Here is a 27208-nt window from a genome sequence, read left to right as displayed (position 1 = left end):
TTCATTAATTAATTGCTTATTACTTTTTGTGCTTCGTTTAGTGCTTGGTGCTTTAAATGTGCTGCTTTGTTTAATGCTTAGTGCTTTAAATGTACTTTGCTTCTTTAATGTTGTTGTGAAGGTGTTTGGAAAATCCTCTAACTTCCCTTACCCCCTGCTGTTGTGATGTTGATGTGTTCTTTGTGTTTAATGCTTCCCACCTGCCGTCTCTGGCTGTGCCTGCACTAAACTTAACTCTAGGTAAGGTTTTTCAGAACTTACAAAAGTGGACACTTACTCCATCCTAAGTTAGTTTGTAGTAAGTTTTCACTGCTGAAACTTGCAAAACAGGCCTGAGTGGCTGGACGCACCCCCTGTTGAAAAAAAAGTACCTTACCTAAAGCCAACCTAAACTAACTCACTAGAACTGGAGCAAACTAATATCTGAGAATTGCAATTTCTAACATACTCCAAACTAAACTAGTTGCTCCAAAAAACTAGGAGCAACTCCACCCGAAACTTGGGCCCAATGTCCTTGAGTTTCACTCAGTTCCAGAGAATGTTATCTTTCAAGTATAATTTGCCGAGGTAGTGCTGCTTAATATATTTACATAAAGTGTCTTTGTACACTCTTCTAAGAGGTTAACTAATGGGTGAAATCAAACTGCAGAGGAAACAAAGGCTAGAAAATAGACATCAAAGGAGTTTGGCAGTTCTTAATGGTATATGCTTCAATAGAAGGAGTCCAGCGAGTAAGGCAGATGAGCTGAGGGCACAGATGGACTTGTGGAAGTATGATGATATAGCTATTACTGAAAGATAGCTGAAAGAAGGGCAGGAATGGCAGCTCAACATTTCTGGTTCGAGTTTTCAGACGGAATAGAGAGGGGGATGAAAAAGGAGGGGGGGGGGGGCGGGTTGCAATATTGGTTAAAGAAACAATTACAGCTGTAAGGAGGGATGAAATGTTAGAAGGATCATCAAATGAAGCCACATGGGTTGAACTGAAGAACAAAAAAGGTAATCACACTGCTGGGAGTGTATGAAAGACCCCCAAATAGTCAGAGGGAGAGAGAAGAGCAAATATATAGGCAACTTTTTGAGAAGTGCAAAAACAATAGGGTATGGGATCCAAGGGAAAGTGGCAAATTGGATTCAAAATTAGCTCAGTGGCAGGAAGCAAAGGGGAATGGTCGATGGATGTTTTTGTGACTAGAAAGTTGTTTCCAGTGGGGTTCCGTAGGGCTCAGTACTAGGTCCCTTGCTTTTTATGGTATACATAAATGATTTAGACTTCAATATAGGTGGCATGATTAAGAAGTTTGCAGATGATACAAAAATTGGCCGTGTGGTTGATCGGGAGGAGGAAAACTGTAGGCTGCAGGAAGATATCAATGGACTGGTCAGGTGGGCAGAAAAGTGGCAAATGGAATTCAATCTGGAGAAGTGTAAGGTAATGCATTTGGGAAGGGCTAACAAGGCAAGGGAATACACAATAAATGGTAGGATACTGAGAAGTTTAGAGGAACACAGATATCTTGGAATGCATGTCCACAGATCCTTAAAGGTAGCAGGACAGGTAGATAAGGTGGTTAAGAAGGCATACGGAATACTTTCCTTTATTAGCCGAGGCATAGGATACAAGAGCAGGGAGGAAATCCTTGATCTGTACAAAACACTAGTTAGGCCAAAGCTGGAGTACTGCATACAGTTCGGGTCACCACATTACAAGAAAGATGTGACTGCACTAGAGGGTGCAGAGGAGATTTACAAGAATGCTACCAGGACTGGAGAATTTTAGCTATGAGGAAAAATTGGATAGATTGGGGTTGTTTTCTTTGGAACCGAGGAGGCTGAGGGAAGACTTGATTGAGGTGTGTAAAATTAAGAGGGACCTAGATAGAGTGGATAGGAAGGACCTATTTCCCCCAGCAGAGACATCAGTAATCAGGGGGCATAGATTTAAAGTAATTGGTAGAAGAATTAGAGGGGAGTTGAAGAGAACTTTTTTCATCCAAGGGTGGTGGGGGTCTGGAACTCATTACTTGAAAGGGTGGTAGAGGCAGAAATGCTCATCACATTTAAAAAATACTTGGTTATGCACTTGAAGTGCTGTAACCTACAAGGCTATGGACCAAGTGTTGGAAAGTGGGATTAGGCTGGATCACTCTTTCGACTGGCACAGACATGATGGGTTGAATGGCCTCCTTCTGTGCCATACATTTTTATGATTCTATAACTTTGGAAAATACATGGTTATTGAGAAATTATAGCAAACTTATTACTGCCACTATACTGAGTACCACTATCTATTATTTATTTTAAAGGATTTTGAATGTGGCATTGGGTGCAAAATTCTAAATAATAATTTGTTCAAGTATAGGTGCTATTTTTCACCTGTAGGACAATGCAGCAACTCTCGCCCAAACACAGCAATTCAAGATCGATCTTGTATTAAAGGGAAATTATACATTGCTACTCAAGATACTTTCTCAAGCTAAAATAATTTTTAAAACATAGGCAATTGTATCACATTATCACTTAGTGTCAACTCACCTTAAAGAGTTTTGCCCTAATTATCTCAGCACAGGTAACATGGAAAAGATGCATATCTAGGATGTTTACTTGTAGACTCATGTTGGCTTTTGAACTAGATGAGAGAGATCCCAAGAGCTTTGCAGCCCATGTATCCATTACTTCAAAATTTGCATAGGAAGTTTGGGCAAGTTTTATTTTGGTGGTGTCATGGTGGACACCCAAAGTCTCTGCACCAGATCTTTTTGATATGTGATGATATTATTGAAATATGAGGGGGTTGACTTATGAAGATAGGTTGGGACTATACTCATTGGAGTGAAGAAGAATGAGAGGTGATCTTATCAAAACATATAAGATAATGAGGGAACTCGACAAGGTGGATGCAGAGAGGATATTTCCACTCATAGGGGAAACTAAAACTAGGGGGCATAGTCTCAGAATATGGGGCTACCCATTTAAAACTGAGATGGAGGGGAATTTCTTCTCTGAGGGTTGTAAATCTATGGAATTCTCTGCCCCAGAGAGCTGTGGAGGCTGGGTCATTGAATATATTCAAGGCAGAGATAGATTTTTCAGCGATAAGGGAAAAAAGGGTTATAGGGAGCGGGCAGGGAAGTGGAGCTGAGTCCATGATCAGATCGGCCATGATCTTATTAAATGGCGGAGCAGGCTCGAGGGGCCAAATGGCCCACTCCTGCTCCTATTTCTTATGTCCTTATGTACTCATAATGTATTTGTTGCAAATTGATCAAATAGTCTCCATCTGACTGCTGGGATATAACGGTCTGTAAGTAATACTTGCAAATAACTTTTAAATTGCTATAGAAACCAACTGTTGCACGTTATTAAAGTATTTGCTTACCTGCTTCACATCCGCCTTTGTGAACTTGAATGATCGCCGGCAGTCTGAGCTGCAGGGCTCTTCTGCTGACCAACTTGAGTCTGCACACGTTGTCATAGGTCTTGCCGTCGCTGCCGCACACCTTGTACTTGGATTTGCAGCGACAGGCGCCTGGTCCCTTTGCCAGATGCTTGGCGAACAGAGGCTTGCATTCCATCCCTTCCCCGCAAGTTACATCGCTCGGGCGCCCGCAGTCTTGTCCCTCCCCAGCGGCGCACACTAGGCAGCAGTGACAGACGTCGTGCACGTAACCATGGAAACAGCTGGGACTCGGGCACTTGGACACATCGCAGCGCTGCGGGCAGGCGAGCCAGTCCGGGGAGGGCTCGGCGGCGGCGGCGAAAGCGCAGCTGGTCACCCACAGCAAGAAGCCCAGGAGAAGAGAGCGCCTCAAACTCGCCATTGCTTGCAGCAGACACGTCACCAGAACACACAACTCAATTCGTGTAACTAACAGGTACAACTAGCCAACTCCAAACAAAGAAAACACCAAAAGTTAACTTTAAAACAATGTAAATTCTGTAACTTAGAAATTGCAAGAATACATTTTTGGGGGGTAATTATTCCGAGTATAAATATATATGATTTTAAAAGTCAGAAAATGACGGAGTTTACAAACCAATCCATACACTGCAATGCAAAAGTTGAAAAGATTGTTTAAAACGTGAGCGTTTCAAAGGTATTCAAACAACGGGTAAACAACGAACATCTAAACTGAGCACGAAAAGGATTACAACGGAGAACTAAAAAGCCGACGCATTCTGACTCTATAGACTTTTCTAATTACAAATTGCTAATCTCGCTCAGCCAAAAAACGAGAAAATCCGAAGATGAAAACAACCTCTGCCGCTGCTGGGTGAGACTGATGTGCAAGCCTGGAAAGCAAAAGGTAATAAAGAAGCCTTGATGAGTTTTTCTTCTGACTCACCAAACTTTAGCCAATGTTTATGAAATTGCAGCGTCGATCCAGATCCCCGCAGCTATAGTGACCCAACCCACACTGACCCAGATTTAAGGAGGTTCCACAAATATAAAAACACAGTATTCTGTTTACGCACCACAATCTCGATAAGAGTATAAATCATTTTCCAACTTAAATATACACGTACTGTAAAAGTCAACATCAAATGCGCTGTAAAAAAAAACTGTGTGTCTGGGGGAGTTTATATATACACACAAAGGATTAAATAATTTAAAGTGTTGTATACTGATTACATTTTATTAAACAAATTGATGAGTTTTGCAGAAAGAATAGGAAAGTTGATTCCAAACTCCAAACTTGGCACAAAGTAAGCATGTCTGTTATACATTTAATTGAATGCAATACAAGTGAATAAATATATATGTATGTTATTCATATTAAGTGGAGCATGTAGTGACAAGCAGTTACTTAACAAAATTTGACCCGTGTGTCGTTCATGGAGGTGAATAAATGAGGAATAACAACAGACAAATCACAGACTTCCCAAAGTATAATGCATGCAACAAAAATTCTGGTTCATAAGAACATAAGAACATAAGAATTAGGAACAGGAGTAGGCCATCTAGCCCCTCGAGCCTGCTCCGCCATTCAATAAGATCATGGCTGATCTGGCCGTGGACTCAGCTCCACTTACCCGCCCGCTCCCCGTAACCCTTAATTCCCTTATTGGTTAAAAATCTATCTACCTGTGATTTGAATACATTCAATGAGCTAGCCTCAACTGCTTCCCTGGGCAGAGAATTCCACAGATTCACAATCCTCTGGGAGAAGAAATTCCTTCTCAACTCGGTTTTAAATTGGCTCTCCCGTATTTTGAGGCTGTGCCCCCTAGTTCTAGTCTCCCCGACCAGTGGAAACAACCTCTCTGCCTTTATCTTGTCTATCCCTTTCATTATTTTAAATGTTTCTATAAGATCACCCCTCATCCTTCTGAACTCCAAAGAGTAAAGACCCAGTCTACTCAATCTATCATCATAAGGTAACCCCCTCATCTCCGGAATCAGCCTAGTGAATCGTCTCTGTACCCCCTCCAAAGCTAGTATATCCTTCCTTAAGTAAGGTGACCAAAACTGCACACAGTACTCCAGGTGCGGCCTCACCAATACCCTGTACAGTTGCAGCAGGACCTCCCTGCTTTTGTATTCCATCCCTCTTGCAATGAAGGTCAACATTCCATTCGCCTTCCTGATTACCTGCTGTACCTGCAAACTAACTTTTTGGGATTCATGCACAAGGATCCTTGGAGATGGAGCACGCGGTGTCCACCGGTACGCTCGCGGCCTTCCGCGAGAGGTGGGCACCGGAGGGACTGGAGTGCATCATCACGCCCGGCAACCAAATTTTAATTTGATTTTACGTTTTTAAGTTTAATTTGTTTTAATTGCCGGTGCTTTTAGTGTCCCCCTTCCCTTTTATAGGGGGCACTGGGGAAAATTGTGATTTTAGTGCCCAAAAAAAAAACACAAAAAAAAAGGGGGGGAAAAAAAAAGGGCCTTGTAAATGTCTGGAGTGTCACCCAGGTCGGGTGGCACCGTTTAATGTTTTATGTTTTCGCAGGTAAACTCAAAAGAGTTTCATGCACAAGGACCCCCAGGTCCCTCTGCACCGCAGCATGTTGTAATTTCTTCCCATTCAAATAATATTCCCTTTTACTGCTTTTTTTTCCCAAGGTGGATGACCTCACATTTTCCGACATTGTATTCCATCTGCCAAACCTTAGCCCATTCACTTAACCTATCTAAATCTCTTTGCAGCCTCTCTGTGTCCTCTACACAACCCGCTTCCCCACTAATCTTTGTGCCATTTGCAAATTTTGTTACACTGCACTCTGTCCCCTCCTCCAGGTCATCTATGTATATTGTAAACAGTTGTTCAGCATGTGATAATTAACAACAACAATATCGTGTCTTTAAGATAGTAAAATATACCAAGGTGCTGCACAGGAGCATTATCAAACACAATTTGACACCGAGCCACATGAGATATTAGCACAGGTGACAAGGTAGGATTTAAGGAGCATCTTAAAGGAGGAGAAAGATAGGCGGAAAGGATTAGGGAGGGAATTCCAGAGTTTAGGCCCGAGGCAGCTGAAGGCATAGCCACCAATGCTGGAGCAATTGAAATTGGGGATGTGCAGGAAGCCAGATTTGGAGGTGCGCAGAGTTCTTGGAGGAGGCATAAAAACATAGAAAATAGGTGCAGGAGTAGTTCATTCAGCCCTTCGAGCCTGGCTGATCAAGCAACTTCAGTACCCTATTCCTGCTTTCCCTCCATACCCTTTGATTCCTTTAACCGTAAGGGTCACATCTAACGCCCTTTTGAATATATCTAATGAATTGGCCTCAATAACTTTCCGTGGTAGAGAATTCCACAGGTTCACAATTCTCTGAGTGAAGAAGTTTCTCCTCATCTCGGTCGTAAATGGCTTACCCCTTATCCTTGGACTGTGACTTCCCCCAACATCGGGAACATTCTTCCTGCATCTAACCTGTCCAATCCCGTCAGAATTTTATATGTTTCTATGAGATCCCCTCTCATTCTTCTAAATTCCAGTGAATATAAGCCTCGTCGATCCAGTCTTTCATCATATGTCAGCCCTGCCATCCCGGGAATCAGTCTGGTGAATCTTCGCTGCACTCCAATAGCAAGAATGTTCTTCCTCAGATTAGGAGATCAAAACTGCACACAATATTCAAGGTGTGGCCTCACCAAGGCCCTGTACAACTGCAGTAAGACCTCCCTGCTCCTATACTCAAATCCTCTCGCTATGAAGGCCAACATGCCATTTGCCTTCTTCACCGCCTGCTGTACCTGCATGCCAACTTTCAATGACTGATGTACCATGACTCTCGTTGCACCTCCCCTTTTCCTAATCTGTCACCATTCAGATAATATTCTGCCTTCCTGTTTTTGCCACCAAAGTGGATAACCTCACAATTATCTACATTATACTGCATATGCCATGCATTTGCCCACTCACCTAACCTGTCCAACCCTGCGGCCTCTCTGCATCCTCCTCACAGCTCACAATGCTACCCAGCTTAGTGTCATCTGCAAACTTGGAGATATTACATTCAATTCCTTTGTCTAAATCATAAATGTATATTGCAAATAGCTGGAGTCCCAGCACCGAACCTTGCGGTACCCGACTAGTCACTGCCTGCCATTCTGAAAAGGACACGTTTATTCATATTCCTTGCTTCCTGTCTGCCAACCAGTTCTCTATCCACGTCAATACATTACCCCCAATACCATGTGCTTTAATTTTGCACACTAATCTCTTGTGTGGGACCTTGTCAAAAGCCTTTTGAAAGTCCAAATACACCACATCCACTGGTTCTCCCTTGTCCATTCTACTAGTTACATCCTCAAAAAATTCGAGAAGATTTATCAAGCATGATTTCCCTTTCATAAATCCATGCTGACTTGGACTGATCCTGTCACTGCTTTCCAAATGCGCTGCTATTGCAGCTTTAATAATTGTTTCCAAAATTTTCCCCACTACCGATGTCAGGCTAACCGGTCTATAATTCCCTGATTTCTCTCTCACTCCTTTTTTAAAAAGTGGGGTTACATTAGCTACCCTCCAATCCATAGGAACTGATCCAGAATCTATAGACTGTTGGAAAATGATCACCAATGCATCCACTATTTCTAGGACCATTTCCTTAAGTACTCTGGGATGCAGACTGTTAGGCCATCAATTTCCCTAACACAATTTCCTGACGAATAAGGATTTCCTTCTGTTCCTATTATTTTCAGGAGGTTATTCGTGTCTTCCTTAGTGAAGACAGAACCAAAGTATTTGTTCAATTGATCTGCCATTTCCTTGTTCCCCATTATGAATTCACCTGATTCTTACTGCAAGGGACCTACATTAGTCTTCACTAATCTTTTTCTCTTCACATACTTATAGAAGCTTTTGCAGTCAGTTTTTATGTTCCCTGCAAGCTTACTCTCGTACTCTATTTTCCCCCTCCTAATTAACATAGAAACATAGAAAATAGGTGCAGGAGTAGGTCATTCGGTGCTTCGAGCCTGCACCACCATTCAATAAGATCATAGCTGATCATTCTCTCAGTACCCTTTTCCTGCTTTCTCTCCATACCCCTTGATCCCTTTAACTGTAAGGACCATATCTAACTCCCTCTTGAATATATCCAATGAACTGGCATCAACAACTCTGCGGTAGGGAATTCCACAGGTTAACAACTCTCTGAGTGAAGAAGTTTCTCCTCATCTCAGTCCTAAATGGCCTACCCCTTATCCTAAGACTATGTCCCATGGTTCTGGACATCCCCAACATCGGGAACATTCTTCCTGCATCTAACCTGTCCAGTCCCATCAGAATCTTGTAAGTTCTATGAGATCCCCTCTCATCCTTCTAAACTCCAGTGTATAAAAGCCCAGTTGATCCAATCTCTCCTCATATGTCAGTCCCGCCATCCCTGGAATCAGTCTGGTGGACCTTCGCTGCACTCGCTCAATAGCAAGAATGTCCTTCCTTAGATTAGGAGACCAAAACTCAATACAATATTCCAGGTGAGGCTTCACCAAGGCCTTGTACAACTGCAGTAAGACCTCCCTGCTCCTATACTAAATTCCCCTAGCTATGAAGGCCAACATACCATTTTCCTTCTTCACCGCCTGCTGTACCTGCATGCCAACTTTCAATGACTGATGAACCATGACACCCAGGTCTCGTTGCACCTCCCCCTTTCCTGATCTGCCACCATTCAGATAATATTCTGCCGTTGTGTTTTTGCCCCCAAAGTGGATAACCTCACATTTATCCACATTATACTGCATCTGCCATGCATTTGTCCACTCACCTAACCTGTCCAAGTCACCCTGCAGCCTTTTAGTGTCCTCCTCATAGCTCACACCGCAACCCAGTTTAGTGTCATCTGTAAACTTGGAGATATTACACTCAATTCCTTCATCCAAATCATTAATGTATATTGTAAATAGCTGGGGTCCCAGCACTGAGCCCTGCGGCACCCCACTTGTCACTGCCTGCCATTGTGAAAAGGACTCGTTTATCCCGACTCTCTGCTTCCTGTCTGCCAACCAGTTCTCTATCCACGTCAGTACATTACCCCCAATACAATGTGCTTTAATTTTGCACACCAATCTCTTGTGTGGGACCTTGCCAAAAGCCTTTTGAAAGTCCAAATACACCACATCCACTGGTTCTCCCTTGTCCACTCTACTAGTTACATCCTCAAAAAATTCCAGAAGATTTGTCAAGCATGATTTCCCTTTCATAAATCCATGCTGACTTAGACCAATCCTGTCACTGCTTTCCAAATGCGCTGCTGTTGCAACTTTAATAACTGATTCCAACATTTTCCCCACTACTGATGTCAGGCTAACCGGTCTATAATTACCCGTTTTAAACAGTAGTGTTACATTAGCTACCCTCCAGTCCATAGGAACTGATCCAGAGTTGATAGACTTTTGGAAAGTGATCACCAATGCATCCACTATTTCGAGGGTCACTTCCTTAAGTACTCTGGGATGCAGACAATCAGGCCCCGGGGGTTTATCGGCCTTCAATCCCATCAATTTCCCGAACACAATTTCTCGCTTTATAATGATATCCTTCCGTTCCTCCTTCTCACTAGACCCTCTGTCCCCTAGTATTTCCGGAAGGTTATTTGAGTCTTCCTTCGTGAAGACAGAACCAAAGTATTTGTTTAACTGGTCTGCCATTTCTTTGTTCTCCATTATAAATTCACCTGGATCTGACTGCAAGGGACCTACATTTGTTTTCACTAATCTTTTTCTCTTCACATATCTATAGAAGCTTTTGCAGTAAGTTTTTATGTTCCCAGCAAGCTTTCTCTTCGACTCTATTTTCCCCCTCCTAATTAAACACTTTGTCCTCCTCTGCTGTATTACAAAATTCTCCCAGTCCTCAGGTTGCTGCTTTTTCTGGCTAATTTATATGCCTCTTCCTTGGATTTAACACTATCCTTAATTTCCCTTGTTAGTCACGGTTGAGGCACCTTCCCCGTTTTATTTTTACTCCAGACAGGGATGTACAATTGTTGAAGTTCATCCATGTGATCTTTAAATGTTTGCCATTGCCTATCCACCGTCAGCCCTTTAAGTATCATTGGCCAGTCTATCCTAGCCAATCCTAGCCAAACTATCGAAATTTCCTTTCTTTAAGTTCAGGACCCTAGTCTCTGAATTAACTGTGTCACTCTCCGTCTTAATGAAGAATTGTACCATATTATGGTCACTCTTCCCCAAGGGACCTCGCACAACAATTAATCCTCTCTCTTACACAAGTCCCAGTCTAGGATGGCCTGCTATCTAATTGGTTCCTCGACATATTGGTCTAGAAAAGCATCACTAATACACTCCAGGAAATCCTCCACAGTACTGCTACAGTTTGGTTAGCGCAATCTATATGTAGATTAAAGTCACCCATGATAACTGCTGTACCCTTATTGCATGTGTCCCTAATTTCCTGTTTGATGGCATCCCCAACCTCCCTACTACTGTGTGGTGGTCTGTACACAACTCCCACTAACGTTTTCTGCCCTTTTGTGTTTTGCAGCTCTACATCATCCAAGCCAATTCCATCCTTACTATTGCGTTAATCTCCTCTTTAACCAGTAACGCTACCCCACCTTCTTTTCTTTCCTGTCTATCCTTCCTGAATATTGAATACCCCTGGATGTTGAGTTCCCAGCCTTGGTTACCCTGGAGCCGTGTCTCCATAATCCCAATTACATCATAGAAACATAAAAACATAGAAAATAGGTGCAGGAGTAGGCCATTCGGCCCTTCGAGCCTGCACCACCATTCAGTAAGATCATGGTTGATCATTCACCTCAGTACACCTTTCCTGCTTTCTCTCCATATCCCTTGATCCCTTTAGTCGTAAGGGCCATATCTAACTCCTTCTTGAATATATCCAATGAACTGGCATCAACAACTCTGCGGTAGGGAATTCCACAGGTTAGCAACTCTCTGAGTGAAGAAGTTTCTCCTCATCTCAATCCTAAATGGCTTACCCCTTATCTTTAGACTGTGTCCTCTGGTTCTGGACTTCCCCAACATCGGGTACATTCTGCCTGCATATCCGTTAACAGCTATCTGTGCAGTTAATTCATCCACATTAAGAATGCTCCTCGCATTGAGACTCAGTGCCTTCAGGCTTGTTTTTTTAATACTCTTTGTCCTTTTAGAATTATGTTGTAATGTGGCCCTTTTTGATTTTTGCCCTTGATTTCTCTGCCCTCCACTCTTGAGATAGGGAGGGATGAGGCCACGGAGGGATTTGAAAACAAGGATGAGAATTTTAAAATTGAGGTATTGTCGGACCGGGAGCCAGTGTAGGTCAGTGAGCCCAAGGGTGATGGATGAACAGGATTTGGTGCGAGTTAGGATATGGACAGCAGAGTTTTGGATGAGCTCAAGTTTATGGAGTATAGAAAATGGGAGGCTGGCTAGGGGATCATTGGCATAGTAAAGTCTACAACAATAAAAACTTGCATTTATATAGCGCATTTAACGTAGTAAAATGTCCCGAGGCACTTTACAGGAGTATTGTCTCGAGGTAACAAAGGCATGGATGGGGGTTTCAGCAGCAAATAAGCTGAGGCGGGGTGGAGACGGGCAATGTTACGGAGGTGGAAGCAGGCGGTCTTGGTGGTTATGGGGATGTGTGGTCGGAAGCTATTCTCAGGGTCAAATACAACACAAAGATTGCGAACGGTCTTGTTCAACCTCAGACAGTTGCCAGGGAGAGAGATGGAGTTGGTGGCTAGAGAATAGAGTTTGTGTCAGGGACTGAATACAATGGCTTTGGGCTTCCCAATATTTAGCTGGAGGAGATGTCTGCTCATCTCGTACTGGATATCGGACAAGCAGTCTGACAGTTTAGAGACTGTGGAGGAGGGTCTGAGTGAGGTGGTGGTGAGGTAGAGCTGGGTGTCGTCAGCGTACATGTGAAACCTGATGTGTGTTCAGTTGATGTCGCCAAATGGCAGCACGTAGATGAGAAATAGAGGGCCTAGGATAAATCCTTGAGGGACCCCAGAGGTGATGGTGTAGAAGTGAGAAAAGAAGCCATTGCAGATGATTCTCTGGCTATGACTGGATATAAATTCTGTTCTTGAATTCTTGTTTCCATGGGGCATGGTTCCAGGTGCTGACAGTCTGGAGGAGAGTTGCAAATGCAAGTATTATGCAAAGATTCAGCTACACACAAGATGCTACAGTTTAACTCACACTGACACATTTTATGTAACCACAGGGAAATAGTCCATGCTGGTGCTTCCTGAAAACAAATTGCCTGGTGTTGAGTAAAATAGCTACAGCAACATAATAGTACATATTAAGACTTTGCTATTGAATACACAGTGAGAGTACATAGCGTACACATGCTTTGTTTACCTATTTTGAAGATCCACTTCCAATAACTAATGTAACACAGTCAGAAACAGTTCCTTAGAATGGTTTTACGCATAGTGAAAAGAGAACCATAGAAATTTAAGCACAGAGCGAGCTTACACCACTGCTAGCTCCACATCAGGTTCCGTTTTCCTATTTCCACCACATACTGTAATATTTTTAATAATTTTCTTCTTCAAATGTCATACTCAGTAATAGAATTTTTTGTAATATCACTCTATTTCCCCCCATTTTCTCCTCTCAGAGGCCATTCCTGAGCTATATATTTGCATGGCACCTCCCTATTTAAAACATTTTAATATTATAATTGAAGCCCATTAAACAATATATGTATTCCACACATATTGAAGGTGAAATTCCTCCCAACAAAATGCCAATCACTGATTTTTTTCTAACATTATTGACAGGTAGAATTTCACCTCAACTTTGTTTTGAATGAGTGCAGATGTTTCAAATCTGGGGTAAATTTTTTTAATTTGTATTCCTGCAAGACAATGTTTATTCTGTGTTTCATAATGCAAACGTATCATGTCAAAAGTTTCAGCTTTTATTCTGCTGGAGGCTATATTACTGTAGAATTTCAATTAACATGGTGCCTACTGCATAGAAAATAGGTGCAGGAGCAGGCCATTCAGCCTTTCGAGCCTGCACCGCCATTCGATAAAATCATGGCTGAATATTCAACCTCATTATCCCTTTCCTGCTTTCTCTCCATACCCCTTGATCCCTTTGGCCGTAAGGGCCATATCTAACTCCCTTTTGAATATATCGAACGAACTGGCCTCAACAACTTTCTGCAGTAGAGAATTCCACAGGTTAACCACTCTCTGAGTGAAGAAGTTTCTCCTCATTTCGGTCCTAAATGGCTTACCCCTTATCCTTAGACTGTGACCCCTGGTTCTGGAACTCCCCAGCAACGGGAGCATTCTTCCTGCCTCTAACCTGTCCAATCCCGTCAGAATTTTATATGTTTCTATGAGATCCCCTCTCATTCTTCTAGGGGATCTCATTTACTGTACTGCAATATACCCCACAATGGAATGAAATACTTTTGACATTTATGGGTTATATTCTTCCTGTTCTCAAATTTTAGCCAAAAAGTAATTGTCAGTATAAAGTGAGGAACGCAGCAAAGAGAGAACAAACTCCTCGTGTATCTTTTTAAAAATGAAACTGACTTACATTTTGTTATGTTCAGAATAACTCCACAAGATATATACTGTAAGCTCAAACTGTTGTGACTTTGGTCTCTTTAATGTAACTCCAGAGTGAGGAAGCAGCATGGTAGACTGCCTTTTATACCTGCTTGTCTGGGGTGTGCAGGTGACCCTTGGGTCTCCCACAGGTGTGCCCCCTGGTGGCAAGTCTTACACACTAGTAAAGTTTATATACATGACATCACTCCCCGCCAAAGTCTTAGATACAAGTTATTTACAAGTTATGATGATCCGGGGCTCTACATTCCCGGGTTGATTGCCTGAATTGAGGTCCTGGCTTGGGTGAGTTGGTCGGATCATTGCTGCACTGCAGTGTGGCTGGTCTGATCAGACTGTTGGGCATCGTGGGTTCATCCTCGTGGTTGACAGCGAGGTCGGTTGCTGGTTGGGTGTGTGTTGGTGGATCAATGATGGTAATGTCCTCTTCAAACTGTTCTTGGTTGTCAGTGAATCGCAATTTGGTCTGATCCAAATGCTTTCTGCACGTTTGTCCATTCAAAAGTTTGACAACAAACACTCTATTCCCCTCCTTGGCTAAAACAGTGCCAGCAACCCATTTGGGACCATGACCGTAATCAAGAACAAACACAGGGTCATTAACCTCAATGTCACGCGATACAGCCGCGTGATCGTGGTACATATGCCGGTGACGCCGAGTTTCTACATGATCATTAAGATCTGGGTGGACTAAGGAGAGCCTGGTTTTGAGTGCTCTCTTCATTAACAATTCTGCCGGGAGAACCCCGGTAAGCGAGTGGGGTCATGTGCGGTAGCTGAGCAGAGCCCGAGATAACCGGGTCTGCAGGGAACCGTCCGTCATGTGTTTCAAGCTCTGCTTGATAGTTTGGACTGTTTGTTCCGCTTGACCATTGGATGCAGGCTTAAACGGGGCAGACCTGACATGCTTGATGTCATTGCGGGTCATGAACTCGTTGAATTCCGAGCTGGTGAAACATGGTTCATTGTCACTAATAAGGACGCCGGGCAAACCATGGGTGGCGAACATGGCCCTGAGGCTTTCAATGGTGGCAGTGGACGTACATGATGACATTATTATACATTCAATCCATTTAGAGTAAGTGTCCACTGCTACGAAACATCTTTCTGAGAAAGGGGCCAGTGAAATCTACGTGGACCCTGGACCACGGTTTGGAGGGCCATGACCACAAACTCAGTGGGGCCTTCCTTGGTGCATTGCCCAACTGTGAGCAAGTGTTAGATTGGTGTACTTATGACTCCAATTCCGAGTCAATGCCGGGCCACCAAACGTGCGACCTGGCGATAGCCTTCATCATGACTTTGCCTGGGTGGGTACTGTGTAGGTCGCGTATAAACGTTTCCTTGCCTTTTTTTGGCAAAACCACGTGATTCCCCCATAGGAGACAACCCGAATGGATGGACATTTCATCCTTGCGTCAGTAAAACGGCTTAATTTCGTCTTGCATTTCCCTGGGAACAGCCGACCAGCTCCCATTAAGGACGCAGCTTTTTACTAGTGATAGCACAGGGTCCTGGCTAGTCCAGGTCCTGATCTGGTGAACTATGATGGGTGACCCCTCGCTCTCAAAAACATCCATTACAAGAAGCAAGTCTGTGGGTTGCGCCATTTCCACCCCGGTGGTGGGCAATGGTAGTCGACTGAGGGCATCAGCACAGTTCTCAGTGCCTGGTCTGTGGCGGATTACATAGTCATAGGCGGACAATGTTAGTGCCCATCATTGGATGCGGGACGAAGCATTGGTGTTAATACCTTTGCTTTCTGAGAACAGCAAAATGAGCGGTTTTTGGTCTGTTTCAATCGCGAACTGGAGTCCAAATAGGTATTGGTGCATTTTCTTAACCCCGTATACGCCTGCAAATGCTTCTTTCTCAACCATACTGTTGGCTCTTTCAGCCTTAGATAAATTCCTGGATGCATATGCAACCGGTTGCAGTTTGCCTGACACATTGGCTTGCTGTAACACACACCTGACCCCATACGGAGATGCATCACAAGCTAGTACTAAATGTTTACATGGGTCATACAATACAAGTAATTTGTTAGAACACAGCAGGTTTCTGGCCTTATTCAAGGCTGTCTCTTGAGATTTACCCCAAACCCAGTCGTCACCCTTGCGTAGCAATAAATGCAAAGGTTCCAGCAAAATGCTCAACCCCGCTAGAAAGTTCCCAAAATAGTTGAGGAGTCCCAGGAATGAACGTAGCTCCGTCACATTCTGTGGTCTGGGTGCATTCTTGGTGGCTTCCGTCTTGGAGTCTGTGGGTCTGATGCCGTCCGCTGCAATCTCTCCTCAGAAATTTGACATCTGGCACCAGGAAAACACACTTGGAGCGTTTCAGCCTGAGTCCCACTCTGTCCAGTCACTTTAAAACCTCTTCCAGGTTGTGCAAGTGTTCGGTGGTGTTGTGACCAGTGATCAGGATGTCGTCTTGAAACACCACGGTGCGCGGAACCGATTTCAGCAGACTCTCCATGTTCCTCTGGAAAATGGCCGCAGCCGAGCGAATCCCAAAAGGGCATCTGTGGTATATGAACAGTCCTTTGTGCATGTTGATGCAGGTCAATTTTTTTGAAGGTTCAGCCAGCTCCTGTATCATGTAAGCAGAGGTGAACAACTTCCCCTGCTAGCGTTGCGAACAGGTCATCCGCTTTTGGTAGTGGGTACTGGTCCTGTAACGAGACTCGGTTGATCGTTACCTTGTAGTCCCCGCAGATTCTGACCGTCCCATCACTTTTCAACACCGGAATAATTGGACTGGCCCACTCGTTGAACTCGACTGGCGATATGATTCCTTCTCGTTGAAGTCTGTCCAGCTCGATCTCGACTTTCTCTTGCATCGTTTATGGAACCGCCCGGGCCTTGTGATGAACGGGCCGTGCATCAGGGACTAGATGGATCTGCACTTTGGCACCTGTGAAGTTGCCGATGCCTGGCTCAAATAGTGACGGGAATTTGTTTAGCACTTGTGCGCATGAGGTGTCATCCACCGAAGACAGTGCTTTGATGTCGTCCCAGTTCCATCGGATCTTTCCTAGCCAGCTTCTGCTGAACAGCGTTGGGCCATCGCCTGGTACAATCCATAGTGATAAATCATGCACAGTTCCATCGTACGATACGTTCACTGCCGCACTGCCAATGACTGGTATGATCTCTTTGGTGTAAGTGCGCAGCTTTATGTGAATCTGGCTTAGTTTTGGCCTTTGTGCCTTGTTGCCCCACAGTTTCTCAAAAGCCTTCTGGCTCATAATTGACTAATTCGTCCCCGAGTCCAATTCTATGGAAACTGGAATGCCGTTTAATTTGACTTTCAACGTTATCAGAGGGCTTTTGGTGATGAAGGTGTGTACCCCATACACATCCTCTTCAGCCTCTGGTTGAGTTGCCTCTCTTACTCGTTCAGCGTGATCTGCGCTGGATCGATCATCTTCTACTGATTCTGCCACATGGTGAGTCACAGATTGTTTGCCTATTCGCTGGAGGTGCCCCATTGTTCCACAGCCTTTGCACACATAGTGCTTGAGTCGACATTGATGGGCTCTATGATTGCTCCTGCAGCGCCAACATGGTGTTAATGGATTGCATTCACACTCTGAGTCATCCTAGGTCTGGCCTCTGCAGGCGTGTAGGCCCCGCCATGTATAGTTCTGCCTGCTGAAGGCGTTATTTTATGCACAGTACTTGCCGGCGAGTTCCGATGCTGCAAAGATATCTGTTTAGTGTTATCGTTCGTGGACATGACAGCCTGGGCTATCGTGATGGCCTTGCTCAGAGCTGGGGATTCGGCAGACAGCAGTTTGTAAAGAATGACCTTGTGGCCGATTCCAAGCATGAAAAAGTCCCGCAACATTTCCCCAAAAATCCAGCAAATTCGCACGGTCCCGCAAGGCGTCTTAGGTTGGCGACATAGCTCGCCACGTCCTGGCCCTCGGAGCAGTGGTGCGTATAAAAGCGATACGTGGCCATTAAGATGCTTTCCTTCGCTTGAGGTGTTCCCGAACCAGTGTGCACAACTCTGCATATGTCTTGTCCGTTGGTTTCGTCGGTGCTAGCAGATTTTTGACGAGGCCATATATCGTGGACCCACAAACGGTGAGGAGAATCGCCGTGCGCTTGACCGCAGTATCTTCCGCATCCAGCTCGTTGGCCAAGAAGTACTGGTCAAGACACTCAATGAAGGCTTCTCAATCATCACCCTCAACATATCTCTCAAGAATACCAACGGCAGCCATAACCGCGTGAAAGTTTGTGATCTGTTACTCGTCGCCAATTGTTATGTTCAGAATAACTCCACAAGACTGTATACTTTAAGCTCAAACTGTTGTGACCTTGGTCTCTTTAATGTACCTCCAGAGTGAGGAAGCAGCATGGTAGTCTGCCTTTTATACCTGCTTGCCCGGGGTGTGCAGGTGACTCTTGGGTCTCCAACAGGTGCGCCCCCTGGTGGCAAGTCTTACACACTAGTAAAGTTTACATACATGACACATTGTGTTAATGCACCACAAAACCATCTTAAAGTGTGAAATTGTCCTATATAATATTAGCATTCCAATAACACTAAAGTGTTTTTATGAAATGCCTTTGCCCACTTTTTAGCAATCCATAAATTATAAATAGGGTAACATCTCATTAAATTGCAGGCAGAGGAATTTATTACTGAAGCATTTGTATGTTAATATAGCATAGCATGATTTCACCCATTTTTATTTAAGACAAAAATGAAAACTACCCTTCTCAGGAAGAATTCAGCTTTCGATTTTGAAGGTGCTGTGTGAGACTATCCTGACACCCCAGATGTGGAATCAGCCACAGTCTCTTGCGTTTTGATAGCCCTCCTCAGATGCAGACAGATGCTTGAAAGAGCTTTATAGACCAATGAATATTAAGCGGACATAAGGATAAAAGGGGAATAAGGAATAGAGTCAGGAAAGTGGACAGTGTTGGCGGGAACATAGGGCAACAATAGATTGCTGATGTAAGGTACGGAAAGGATATGAGAGATTTCAAGGTAAGGATCTCAAAGTCAATCCGCCGGGGCACAGGGAGCAAATGAAACTTGGCCTCATTAAGTTATTCAGGAGTGCACCAAATTGGTGTACTTAAAAATATTGAATTTTATGCTTTTTAGTTGAGTGATTGTAAAGATTTATCAATTTATTTGGGGAGCTCAGAAAGATACAAGCAGACTGCAGTAGGCAGTTTGGCCAGGTGCCTTAAGCCTGCACAGAATATAAACCCACATACAGTGCACTGTGAATCTTCAAAATTTATTAGTGCATAATCATATGAGTCCACCGTATAATAACTGCCTACCGCCTGTAATTTTTAAATTATTATTTACACAGTTAGTTCCTTATAAATACATGATTGTTCCAAGCACAATTTTAATTTAAGCATAGAATTTTAATTTATCAAATCATTTTGTATTTATTGTTCTGTAGAATCTTTGTTTTAAACACAATATGTTCTCCAATTATTCACACTTTTTGTTTTTCAACACACTGAATACTCTCAATCTAGCACGTGCAGAAAGGAATTTTTCATATATCATATTTTGTACAATGACATTTTTCAGTTTACAGCAATACGAGTGATTAAATGAGCAAGGATACAAATTTTACATGGTGTTTTTTTTGTAAGCACCCTTTAGAATAACCCTAATCGTATCTTAGCAACAGCCGTCATTTTAGTAGAATTCAGCTGTATGTTAGATACTGCTCTTCCAGTTAATCTCATCTCTTCTACTCTCCAATCACTGCTGCATATATCCAGGAATCTTGAAAAAGAGGAAGTGTATTTGCTGCAAAGTAAAGACTGATATTCTCCTGTCTTCCTTAAAGTAAAGTGGTTCCATCTTTATAGCATATCTACATTGCAATCTATTGAGCACAAATGAAACCTGTAGCATTGATGGTAGATTGAAGCATTGGTCAGTATTAAGCTTGAACTCAACAGCAACAACACTTTGCATTTATATAGTGCATTTAACATAGAAACGTCACAAGGCACTTTACAGAAGAAGACGATATTAAGAAGGGAGAGATTTAGATTTTAAGGAGGGTCTTAAATGAGGAGCAGGAAGTTGAGAAGTGGAGAGGTTTAAGGAGGGAATTCCAGAGCTTACGGCCTAAATGGCCAAAGGCACAGCCGCCAATGGTGAGGCAAAGGGAGTGGGGGATGGACAAGATCCAAAATTGGAAGAACGCAGAGTTATTGGAAGGTTGTAGAGCTGGAGGAGATTACAGGGATGTGGGGGAAAGAGCATTGAAAATATTTGAATGTGAAGTTGGACTACTGCTGGCTAACAGCGCCATTGAAAGTCTACAGTAATTTTACTGTTTTCACACAACACACTGAAAATATATTAGTTACATGTTATATTATTATTTTATGTGTATTCTACTTATGCTTATTACCAAATGTCTTTTACTCCATTCCCTTGAGCTCAATGGAGAACCAGACTTAGAAAGCTGCCAACAAGAAAACATATAAAATAAAAACAGAAAATGCTGGGAAATACTCAGCAGGTCAGACAGCGTCTGTAGAGAGAGAAACAGAGTTAATGTTTCAGATCCTGAAACCTTGGCCAGAATTTTTTTTACCTGGGCGAGTCAGGTGCAGCGGTCGGTGTTGCAAGCCGTTCCTCATTTCATCCCGCTCCTCAGAACAACGTTCCTTTAATGGTGCCTCTTAAGACAGGCCTGCATGTTACCCGGCCCTATTAAACGTCATTGATGATTCATTTCCAGCTGGGATATTTAAAGGACGCTTGTCCACATTGCATTTGAAGGTTCATCTGGGAGTGTGCGGGCACTATAATTTTAAATTAGGTCTTGCTAAGCATTGAACACATGACTCCACAGAGACAGAGGGCTGCACCCAAGTTCTCAAATGACACCCTCCATATACTTGTGGAGGGAGTGAGCATGCAGAGAGATCCTCTTCCCTTCTGATGGGTGCAACAGACCTCCGCAGCAAACCAAAAGAGCCTGACTGGAGATAGCAGGGGAGGTGAACAGCAGGGATATTGTGAGGAGGACCTGTGCAGTGCCGCAAGCACTTCAGTGATCTTATTAGATCAGGAAAGGTGAGTGCGAAGCCAAAGTCAACTTCATTCTGCTGTACCTTTCATCACATCCCCATCACTCTGCCTTCCCACACCTACTCCTGCACATCATTACTCACACCAACATATCTTGCACATCGACCCATCCCTCTCTATCTACATACTCACATCTCCATATGACTAACCAGCCCCCACACTCGCCCTAATCCTAATGCAATCATACCAAGTAACATCACACAAGGAGGCCATTTGGCAAGGCCACCACACTCCCTCATAGTCACCCTCTGCAGATGTAACCCATCCATTCCGTACACTCATTCCATCATTCTCACTCAAACTTTTCTTCCTTCTGTCCATGTAGGAGAAGAGAGCCCACAATAAGAGGGTGTAAGCATCGGCGTAAACATTGACGCAGACTTCAGGATTTTGGACTTTTAAGTTTTGGACATTGCTTTTCCTATTTAATTTACTGCAGAAGAGCTGACAGCATAACTGGGACAGTTCCAGGCATGTTTCACAGGAATACACATCAGGTGGGCGGGGATAGTTTGGGATGGGTCAATGGCTGAAAGCAGGAACCTCATCGCAGGTAGATGGCTGATGGAGAATCCTTTTGTCATGTACTGGGAACCCATCAGTGAGAGATCAGGTAAACTGGTCAGTGCTCAAGCCATCATCCTGGATGAGATAGCCCCGGAGTGCGGGAACCTCAGGACAAAGGAAGCTATTGGGCACCCAGACTCGTTGGAGTCTGTATCCCCAGGAAGAGCCCAGTAACAATGGCACAGGCCGGAGATGTGATTCATGTTCTTTAGTTGGACTGCTTCAGGCAAAGGACTGGTTTTTGGCGCGAGGATTCAGCAAGCATTTTTCAGGTATAAGAAAAGGCAGTTTGCTGCCATTTCTCTCTCTCGCTCCTCTTCTATGCTTGCTTGCTTCGTTCAACGCATTCAAGGACCAAGCACTCCGTCTGGGATGAAGAAAATAAACCATCATCTATGAGCAAAGAGAGCCTCGCTATTTTGACTGGGAAGCTGACCTTAAGACTGGGACTTGGAAACCACAGATTGGTACAGTACTAGAAGATTCACCTCCTCGGGAGAAGCAGCACGTAAGCCAAAGGGGTAACTGGTGAGCATTATCCCAGCCCACACATCCTTTGGACCACCACAACATGTAAAGGGGTGTTGTGTGCCCAACCAAGCTTTAGGGGTTTAGTGGGGAGGTCCTGCGCAGATCATAGGCATACGCACAGTCTGTTGGACAGATTCGGTGGTGCGCTATTGATCCAAACGGGTGTTTTAGTCGTGGGTACTTTGCAATAGGGGCCTGTTCAGACGGGCCAGTGTTGTGTGTTGTACTGTGTTTGTTTTACACCACCAGGGTGTGTTTTACTGGAAGTAGATGTGTGCTTTAACTTGAATAAAAGCATTGTGACGGTTGAGACCGAAAGATCTGTCTATAACTGAGTATTCTGTTCACTACTATAATTCCCAGATCTAGAACTGTTGTGGGGGAGGAGGGGAGGGGTGATTCGAAACCACCAGGGGCAAAACCACTTAAAGAATCTGGCGACTGGGGCAGACAGAGTGACAGATAGTTATGGAAGATCTCAAGGTCAAGAGATCGACAGTGGGGATAGGATTTCCTCGTACGTACTCAGAAAAGTTAATGTAACACAGCAGTGGGTGTTAGACCTGTTGCGGGCTGAGAGTCCTGAGGACAAAGCTTCTGAGTGGATGGGGAGTAAGGAGCACAAAAAGGCAAAAGAAAAGGCCATTTGCCTCTTGTGTTTCAGAAACAAGTCCAGCTGCTCAGGGAGCAGGTTGGTAAGCTTAAGGCAGAGCTCCAAGAGTCAGAGGAGCAGTCAGCCGCAAGGGCCACAGTGGGGAACAGATTAGTGGATGGGTTACGCGAGGAGAGGAAGGAAAGGCGCACTCAGGAGGAAACCTCCTGTAACACCGGGGAGTACCTGCAATGCAGGGTCACCGAGGCCAAGCTCAACGAGCAGGCTGTACGGGAGGAGAACGCCCGCTTAACGGGTAAAGTTGATGGGCTGGAGGGGCAACTGAGAGATATTAAGACAGCTTACAGGATAGCTAGCAGTAGGGGGTTTGAGAGTGGGAATCACGGGCCCTGACAAGAAAAAATCCAAAGATTGACTCAAGCTCTATCCAAAGCCAAAGGCATGGTTTGCTTGATAGCCCTGGGGGAAGCTCGGGTAGACTGGGAAGAGGAAGGAGAAGATAGCGAGGATTGGGGGCAGGGTAGGGACGTCCGACCACTGCCTGAAGCGCCACAGGGACCGATGTGTCCCATACGGCAGCAGAAGTACGGTCCGCCCGTAGACGGCGGGAGTCAGGGCACGCTCAAAGCGATTTTGTGGTTCCATTCACCACCCCGCAGCTGCAGAATATGATCTCGGGGGTGCCCAAGTTAAAGAAAGAAGGGGACCTCTCAGTTCACTTCACCGAGGTGGACCAGATTGAGGGGATTAACGGGTGTAGTGAGGCCGAGGCACACAAACTGTTGCTGTTTTCCCTGGATGGGAAACTGTATCAGGCCCTATCCGCCGAAACCAAACAGGGACAGGGGATCTCGGCCGGCTTAAAGGAGGAAATCCTGAGAGCCATGGGTCACACCCAGGGTTCTCTAGAGTAGAGGGGACACTGCAACTAGCAGGGGAAGCACCTCAGTCATTCGTGGATAGGCTCTGGCCTGTCTACGAAAAGGCCATGGGTGGGGTGCTCGACAGAGCACAGTTGAAGGGGGTCCAAGAAACCATTGGCTCAGGACCTTTGTGGCAAACAGTTTGCCATGAATAAGGGTAAAAGCGGAGGCCTGGTTTGACTCCGAGGACCTTGTGAATACAGAGGCCGGAGTGCTCAGTCACCTGGCCTTTAAAACCGGCTCAGAGGAGGTGAAACCAAGTAAGTGCAAGGTACATGAAATGAAGGCCAGTGAGGCTAGTAAAAAGGAATGGTGTCAGGAAGGGGTTAGCGCAGGGAAATCTAGGACGTGTTTCGGGTGTGGGAAGACGGGGCACTGGAGGAAAGACTGCCCGGCCCCAAGGAGGGGGCAAGGCAAAAGGGATCATCCAGTGGCTAAGACGAAACCTGTCGAGGCAAAGGGACTGACCACGGAACAACTTGATGTTCTGTTGGCAGCCCCATCGGACAGTTTTTGTGCTAGAACAGGGAAGGGTAGACGCTGCTGTGAGCAGGGAAATCCCGACCGCTGCGGTAATCCCACCACCCTGACTAGCAAGCACCCAGCCTGAGTACCTGTGTTCGCTCACGTACGATGACTAGAGTAGACGATGTGTGAGGATGGGGGTGGGGAAGGTTGAGGAGAAGTACTTGGTGGACACCAGGCCTTCGAGCATGGTGATCCATGCGAGGAACCAACCGATTCTCCCATGTCCAGCAAAGTTCCATTCAGTCTCGTGGGGTTCACCAGGAATGAGCAGGCTGGGGCGATGTCCAGGCTGTTAGCCATAGATTTAGGATCCCTTCACACCAGGTGGGAATGCGTCCTAATAAAGTGGGAACAGCCAGGGTCAGGAATCCATGGGGCCGACTTTATGTTAGCCCACAGGATTATAGTGGATTTGAGGAATCACTGCCTTTGGGGAGCAGTGGGTTCCGATAAGGAGAAAGAAGCTGTAGTGATCCCAAGGAAAGGGGAAGGAAAAGGCAACATGAAGCCGAAGGGGAGTTACGACCTAGAGTAATTGGTCAATGCTACCCCGGCCGAGTACCAGGCATACGTGCGGGACAACATCGCATTGTTCGCCACACACAAGCACAACTTTGGTAGGGTGACGGGGATGGAAGTCCAAGGACAGGGGGACCCCGTGTCACAGCTACAGAAGCAGTACAGTTTCCCCAGAGAGGCAGAGGCTGACTTGGGGACAGCACTGGGATCCCTGGTAGCACAGGAAGTGTTGAGACCCATAGCCACACACATGAACTCGCCACTGTTGTGTATGCAATAACTCAATAGACTGAATACTGTTAGCTCCGAACAGGTACAAACCTGGCTCTACTTTATTCGGGCCCAAAGTGATTACATTACAAGATGGCTTTTTATACCTGGGCCGCACACACGTGCACACAGTCCAATGACCTCCAACAGTGGTGCCACCTGGTGGATAGTAAACCCAAGCATACATACATGACAATATCCCCCTTTAAGATATTAGTAACAGTCTTTTTACAAATTGAGACGGTTCAGAGCTTTCCGCTCCCAAGTTGATCGTCTCAATTCAACTCCGGCCTTGGGCGAGCATTCTGAGTCTGTTATGACTGGGGGCTGGGTAGCCGATCTGATGGGAGTGGCAATGACCACATCAGGGATTGAAAGTCCAGATTCATTGACCATGTCAGTAATTTGAAAGTCCAGATTCATTGATGACAGCGGAGTCCTCTGATGACTGAGGGTAGGTTGGTTGGTCACTGATTGTGTCTTCCTCAGACTGTTGCAGTTCATCCATGTGCCGCAGCTTTATCTGATCAACGTGTTTCCTGCATGTCTGCCCATTCTTGAGCTTAACGATAAACACTCTGTTACCCTCCTTGGCCGTAACAGTACCATTTGGGATCTTGACCATAATTCAGTACATACACAGGATTATTGATACAAATGTTGCATGATACAGTATCGCGATCATGATACCCTTGCTGACTTTGACATCTGTATTCGACATGATTATTCAAGTCAGGGTGGACACGAGAGAGCCTGGTCTTGAGACCTCTCCATCAATAGTTCAGCAGAGGAGACCCCGGTAAGCGTATGGGGTCTTGTCCAGTAACTAAGCAATATGCGTGACTAGCGAGTTTGCAGTGAACCTTGAGTTACACGTTTCATAATCTGCTTGATGGTTTGTGTTATATATGTAAACCTGTAAATACATTATGTAGCCACCAGAGGGCTCATCCCCTGGAGTCCCAATGGATCCCACAATCCCTTGGGAGCACTTGTACTTTGAGCTCACAGTATCTAGTCAGACTCTTTATTCATACATAACAACTGGCGACGAGAAATAGATGATGAACCCAATGATGCAGAGAACAGTGGGTATCCTGGAGAAATTTTAGGAGGGAGATGATTGGGAAATCTTCATGGAGCAACTCGACCACTACTTTGTGGCTAACGAGCTGGAAGGAGAAGCGAACGCTGTCAAATGAAAGGCGATTCTCCGCACCGTCTGCGGGGCACCAACGTATGGCCTCATGAAAAATCTGCTTGCTCCAGTGAAACTCCCAGAGAAATCATACAATGATTTGTGCACACTGGTGCGGGAGCATCTGAACCCGAAGAAAAGCGTTCTGATGGCGAGGTACCGGTTCTACACCTACAAAAGGTCTGAAGGCCAGGAAGTGGCGAGCTATGTCGCCGAGCTGAGACGCCTTGCAGGACATTGCGAATTTGAAGTACATTTAGAGCACATGCGCAGGGACTTCTTCGTACTTGGCATTGGCCATGAAGTGATACTTCGCAAACTTTTGATTGTAGAGACCCAAACCTTGAGTAAAGCCACAGCGATAGCCCAGTTATTCATTGCCACCAGTGACAATACGAAGCAAATCTCTCAGCACACGAGTGCTGCTACAAGTACTGTGAACAAAGTGATGTTGTTTTCAAATCGCAACATACAGGGCAGGCCCCACATGCCTGCAGCTGCATGTCCGCAGATGTCTCAGTGTCCACCATCAAGGATGATGAATGCAAGGCCATTAAAACCTTGATGGCGCCGCGGGGGTGATCATCGTTTCCATTCATGCCACTTTAAAAGGTACGTTTGCAAGGGCTGTGGAATAATGGGACATCTCCAATGTATGTGCAGGTGAGCTGCAAACCCTGCTAATCCTGCAAACCACCATGTTGCAGAGGAGGACAGATCCATGGCAGATCACGACGAACCAGAGCCTCAGACCGAGGAGGCAGAGGTATATGGGGTGCACACATTTACCACAAAGTATCCCTCGATAATGCTGAAGGTTGAATTAAATGGACTCCCGGTGTCAATGGAGCTGGACACTGGCGCGAGCCAGTCCATTATGAGTAAAAAGACTTTCGATAAATTGTGGT

General features: G+C 44.9%; 2 protein-coding genes across 3 annotated transcripts in view; one reads left to right on the top strand and one right to left on the bottom strand.

The window, feature by feature from the left end:
* Positions 1–4017, bottom strand: part of LOC139245775 (serine protease HTRA3-like) — a 44258-nt gene extending 40241 nt beyond the window's left edge. Inside the window, exon 1 of the mRNA XM_070871285.1 lies at positions 3380–4017. Within this exon, the coding sequence (XP_070727386.1) occupies positions 3380–3821 (442 nt within the window). The 5' untranslated portion in view covers positions 3822–4017. The remainder of the gene's footprint in view (positions 1–3379) is intronic.
* The window catches only part of LOC139245784 (uncharacterized), a 38771-nt gene continuing 15261 nt past the window's right edge, over positions 3699–27208 (top strand). Inside the window, exons 1-2 of one of the 2 annotated variants that reach the window (XM_070871291.1) lie at positions 3699–3875; positions 4226–4307. The gene's annotated coding sequence lies outside the window, so the exon portion shown is untranslated. The remainder of the gene's footprint in view (positions 3876–4225; positions 4308–27208) is intronic. The other variant, XM_070871299.1, reaches the window with a different exon arrangement.

Source organism: Pristiophorus japonicus, chromosome 2 (genome assembly GCF_044704955.1).
Source record: "Pristiophorus japonicus isolate sPriJap1 chromosome 2, sPriJap1.hap1, whole genome shotgun sequence".
Taxonomy (NCBI): Eukaryota; Metazoa; Chordata; class Chondrichthyes; family Pristiophoridae; genus Pristiophorus; species Pristiophorus japonicus.
This window is presented reverse-complemented; position numbering and strand designations above follow the sequence as displayed.